The 5265-nt window shown below is 34.4% G+C and overlaps 1 protein-coding gene across 4 annotated transcripts; it reads right to left on the bottom strand.

Moving 5' to 3' along the window:
* LOC110696501 (probable U3 small nucleolar RNA-associated protein 11) lies at positions 1–4200 on the bottom strand. Of its 4 annotated transcripts, none has more exons than XM_021873797.1 (10): positions 4132–4200; positions 3893–3972; positions 3546–3622; positions 3359–3449; positions 3182–3273; positions 2870–2963; positions 2674–2753; positions 2376–2459; positions 838–937; positions 21–286 (listed from the first exon to the last, which is right to left on the bottom strand). In XM_021873797.1, the coding sequence occupies exons 3-10, from the start codon at positions 3599–3601 to the stop codon at positions 194–196; spliced, it is 690 nt and encodes a 229-aa protein (XP_021729489.1). In that variant the 5' UTR covers positions 3602–3622; positions 3893–3972; positions 4132–4200; the 3' UTR covers positions 21–193. The 4 variants fall into 4 exon arrangements, with proteins under 4 accessions (XP_021729491.1, XP_021729492.1, XP_021729489.1 ...); XM_021873798.1 differs by lacking the exon at positions 4132–4200 and adding an exon at positions 4062–4097; XM_021873799.1 differs by lacking the exon at positions 4132–4200 and having other exon boundaries at positions 1–286; positions 3893–4125.
* Between the last annotated feature and the right edge of the window lie 1065 nt (positions 4201–5265).

The following is a 5265-nucleotide window of genomic DNA, read 5'->3' as shown; positions in this document are numbered from 1 at the left end:
AAAGGTAACATTTAAGGCCTTAACTTCTATTCTCACATAAAATAATAAGGTGATTCAAATCTGCAAAGTTTAGGTTACAATGTGACTCAACTAGGGTACATCTCACTACTAAAAACCAAATAACTGAACCAAAATTTGCTTCCTGCTCATGTTGAACATTCTGTCCTTCATCAGCCAGATATATTAGGCTTGTTTATCGCTTTCGTTCAGCCCGCCACTTGTACACTGGCCTATCAGTGGGACAAACAATCTCATCTTCCCGAAGCTTGCGTTTCCTACCCTTCTTCTGCATCATTACAGATAAAATTTAACTTACAGAAACAGAGCCACAAAATATAATTACCCCATGGACCTTTTCTTTATCTTAGGAGTTAGGAGATGATAACTTAAATCCCTGAAATATAGAATGTGTCATATGGTGCCTAGGCCCAACAGATATTTGCGATGGACCACATTATAGATCAGACAGTATATTTTCAATAAGGCATTAATTTCTACAATCATTGGAAATTTCTATCAGAAGATCTAGTAAGTACTGATTTAGTCATAATAAGCAAATGCCAAGAAATAAGCAAAAACCACACTTCATATAATAATATAGAACCCTATAATAGAACAGCCCAGTAAAGTATGAACAGACAGTAAATTAGAAATTTGGTTTATACGGCATGGTCGGCATCTCCATCCAAAAGTCCTGTACATTTGGGGCTCTCGAATTAACATGTCAAGGACATTTATCTGAACAGGTTTGGCTTCAACTTTGTTGGCTATACTTTAGAGATATCATAAACATAATCAATGGGGATTTTTAATGTTTATTTTAAAGCGGATTGGTACCTGTAGCTCTTTCTGCAAGGCCATCTCTGCATATACTCTCTCCAAATTTTCAACTCTTTTCATTCTTGCCTCTAACTCTTTGTAGGAAGCATTCATCTTCCTACCAGAAAAAGAAGAATAATAAGACATTACCCTAAACACTAACTCCTGAGCCAAATTGGCAAAGGGACATCCCAAAAAGGAAACAGGGGAAAACTAAAAGAGACTGGTGGAGAAGAAAATAGTTATTAAAAAATAAATAAACTATTGGAAAGGAAGACACAAAATATCAACAAATTTAAAAAGGGGAGAGGCAACATGCACTCTTTGTTGAGCAAAAGCACCAAAAAAGTGCAAACAAATACTGAACCAAAGTTAAAGAAGATCGCTAACCAAATTGATTATTAAAGAAAAAAAAAAAAGAATACAGATGCCTTTCCCTATCAAGTTTCTAATAAAACTGGTTTTGTGACCATAGTTAAAAATATACTTCCTCCATTCTATTAACATTGCACCACTTGCCTTCAAGGAACTTTCACAAATATTGCACCATACCATTTTGAAAAATTAAATAATACTCTCACTTCTTAAAACTTGTTTCTTTAGTTAATGTTTACTATCACATGAGCAACTTTGTATGTTTACAATCAATGCTTATTTGTTTGACAAAAGGCATATATCATTGATTGTGAAGCCAAACAAATAAACAATAATATACATGATTCTACATTTAAATTAGTTGACTGCTACATACAGAATACAACAGCAAAAGAGACTAGCCCATTTAAATTTCAGAAGAAAGAGAACAGTAGCACCTTTCAAGTTTCCAAATTAAATTCAAATTCAAAAGCTTTTAAAAAGCCAGAACCAATGAAACATCCTTTCAGCAATGATTTTCGGCTGATAATAAGCAAGCATGCAAATAAAGTGCAGCAAATGCACAGAACCCCCACTGGGAAATTGCTAAGTAACTCAAAAACCAATTACATAAAAAATTAATTAATTGTTTTGAACGCAATCTAGAATTACGGACTCTTGCATAAATGCATACTACAGAGATTACATAACATCGCTCTCTACTAGATGAATCATATGTTAAATCCATTGGGGAAATCACAACTCACGAGGCAAGGATTACTAACGCCATGTTTACAGCCTACAAGCCAAACTACCTTCAGATTCTACAGCTATGCATGCTACAACACGCTCACATCACATATATCTTAAATTCTGAGTTTAGTCATCAAATGCAAGTTTGGCCAAATATTTAAGGTGAATAGGTATGTGAGCATCCCACAACCCCCCAGTAGGCCGAATTGAATTTTCAAGATCCAAGGCTAATATGTCAGTTTCAGTCATTATAAGACAGCTGAACCAGCATTCCCTCAAAATTGTGCAAAATGCAACTAAGTGCCACATAATCAATTTTTATTAACAGATAAAATACGAGTAATAATCGAGTATATCCTTTTTGCATCAGTGAAAGTTAATATATAAAGGAAAGACTAAAATGCCAAAAGATTTTACAAAAAACAATATTATAAATTAATGAGTTTTACTTCTTGATTGCAGAAGGCACCGACACTGATGTATGAAGCTCTTCATCGTTTGATGATCTTGATAGTATCTCATTCGCCTCTTCACTGTTTAACAAAAATTTTGCGGATATCTTAAGTTAGCACTTGGCTTTCGTCACTTGGGGAAAAACCAAGGAAAGCGTAAAAGGATTTCAATCCACAAGCACCTAAATATTTGGTATATAGAAGAGAGAAAACAAATACAAAATGAGAAATAGGGAAAAGAGAGGAGGGGAAGGCGTCTCCACTATTCCCTGACAGCAATGATTGAAACACAAACCTGTCTTCTGCAAAGTAAATGTGCTTGCTCGAGGGCCGATTATCTAAAGAATGTAGCACAGCTTGACGCTTTTCAATTTTCTATAAACAAAGAAGACATAGTGTCAGCATATATACGACAAAGAAAAAACAGTAGACATTTGTATCTCTTTCACAACAAAATATGTAAACTATTCAAAATACAATGCTAGAAGTACCTTCTTTTCACTTTGAATTTTCTGAAGCACATATCCTAAGTCTTGTGCCTTCATCAACAAAAGTTCTTCTGGCGTATACTTGTTAGCCTCACTCCTAAGGTTACATAAAAACACAAAATAATGTGAAAAACAACAGAACATTTGCCAATAGAAAATATCAAATAAGCATCAAAGAAACTATGATGCTTAATTTATAACCATCGTGAAAGTTATGTTTCTGGAAGTTTGATCGGACGAGTATTAAAGGATATGAACAAAACATTCATAATGGTTATAACCAGGCATTTCTCAAAACAAGAACATATATCTTACTCGGGTCTATGAACTCCATCCCTTGTACTAGTATTAATCATTTTAAAATAAAATTCATCGGGGTTCCTATTCGCTGCCTTTTCTTTGAGTCTCTGAAAAAAAAGGACATCCAATTCAGAATTGACCAATAGCGTGATAGCAGTTCGACGAGTAAGATAACAAAACATAAAAATTTACCCGCAACATATCCTCCTTCTTGTGGAATTCTCTCGCACGAACAACATAGTCCTTATGCTTTTCGAGTAACCCAAACTTTTTCCTTGAAGCCCTGAATTCACAACAAAAATATTTGCTCAACTACACACAAAAATATCAAATATTTGCAGCTGTATAGCAGCTGTATAAAATAGAGAGGAAGACTCACGGTTGCGATCGCTCCTTGTACTCCCTTTTAGAGATTGCATTTCTTATAGAAGACATGTTGTAACTTGTGCGATATATCTAAAATAAAAACAAAAACAAAAACCCTTAATTTGTCTAAGTATCAAAACCTTTCACATTCAGTAAACAAACAAATTTGAATAATTCATAGTTGAATCCTAACATTAAAGGGTTGTGCAATACATTAGCAACCAAATTTGATTCGAAAAATCATATAATTTTATTAGGCTCATAATATTGTTTTCGATTTTGGAACCCTAAACTTAAGCACTGACAATTAAATAAAAAATAAAATAAAACCCTAGATTGTGAAATAGATATGATGATTACAAAAAGGAAATAACAAGGAAGTTATCTGGGAAGCTGCTTCAATGATGGAGAACGTCAAGTGCGATGTTGATGAACTGAAACTGAGAGAGAGAAGGAGGAGTACAGTTAAAATCAAATCAAATTGGGGAAAAATATGAACAAGCACAAATTACGATTGTTGGGTACTGGCCATAAATGGAGATTTTCAATTATGAGGTTGAGGACAATTGAATTGAAATTAGGGAAAAATATGAACAAACCCTAACAAATTAACCAACGTTGACGTTCAATGAGAAAACGGAACAAAAGTTTAACTTGACGAAATTTTGTAAACTGCCGTTTAACGATATGTTGTGTAGGCATGGGCATCGTGGCAAAAAAATCCACGTCATGACAGGGAATGTACACAATTGCCCCCGAGTAAAGTAAGTGGATTACCAGCAATGCCCTTAGATTTACCTGGTATAGCAATCAAGTAGGTTAACATGAATTTGCCGGTTTTTTATTTTGGGTGGTATCAAATGCAGATTTTATTTTTAGGACAACTTAAATTTCATTAAACTTTGAGAGTGAAGAATAATTTAAGTGGTTAGAGCTTATATCCCGATTTCAGGAGATTATGTGATCGATTCTCACCCCACCCTTTTGGCTCTCTAAACACCAAAAAAAAAATTCATTAAACTTTAAACTTCCAAAGCTACCCCTATTTTAATTAATCATAATCACTCATAATTAGAGGTGATATAAATGGACATGTTAGGGTGAGCCGAGATGACTATGAGAGTGTTCATGGAGGCTTTGGGTATGGGCAGAGGGACGCAAGTGGTGAGGCTATTATGGATTTTGCCCAATCATATGACTTAATTTTGGCTAATACTTGGTTTAAGAAGCGGGATTCCCACTTGATAACTTTCTAGAGTGGATCAAATGCAACACAAATAGACTTCCTGCTCCCAATGAGCACGGATAGATAAAATTGCTTAAACTGCAAGGAAGTTATGGTTTTTTTGGGAAGAAAGTTAATTATTTGGAGTTGTGGGAGTTATTTTCCAAAAAAGAAAAAAAAAAAAAAAAGTGCATGAGAATTGAGAGTTGGGATTTTGGAGTGTTGTGGTTAGGTACTGTAAAATGATTTTTAAATTATATACTAGTATAAGATATCCCTTGTTATTAAGGACGAATCTAGAAATTAAATATGGATCGGGGCAAATCTCTAAAGTATATTCATAAGTTAATCTAGTGTCAATTGTTGGCTACAGGTTTCGAACTCTAACACAAGAGTTAGATGGACAATGATCCAACCAACTCAACCAAGTTATTTGCCAAATATGTATGTGCAAGTTAACTTAATTATATTTATTTTGGATCATGGGGCGGGCCATGGTCTGCTTGGC

Source organism: Chenopodium quinoa, unplaced genomic scaffold, assembly GCF_001683475.1.
Source record: "Chenopodium quinoa cultivar QQ74 unplaced genomic scaffold, ASM168347v1, whole genome shotgun sequence".
NCBI classification, from domain to species: domain Eukaryota; kingdom Viridiplantae; phylum Streptophyta; class Magnoliopsida; order Caryophyllales; family Amaranthaceae; genus Chenopodium; species Chenopodium quinoa.
Note: the sequence above shows the minus strand (reverse complement) of the source record. Positions and strands in the feature narration are given on the sequence as shown.

What these genes read in the sequence shown, in the direction of transcription:
- LOC110696501 (XM_021873797.1), bottom strand. Translation starts at nt 3,601, where the DNA reads ATGTCTTCTATAAGAAATGCAATCTCTAAAAGGGAGTACAAGGAGCGA. An exon ending in GTGCCTTCTGCAATCAAGAA is followed by an intron (nt 938 to 2,375) that starts GTAAAACTCATT and finishes TTTTTCTGGTAG; the next exon opens with GAAGATGAATGCTTCCTACA. An exon ending in CCTTGCAGAAAGAGCTACAG is followed by an intron (nt 287 to 837) that starts GTACCAATCCGC and finishes GTAATGATGCAG; the next exon opens with AAGAAGGGTAGGAAACGCAA.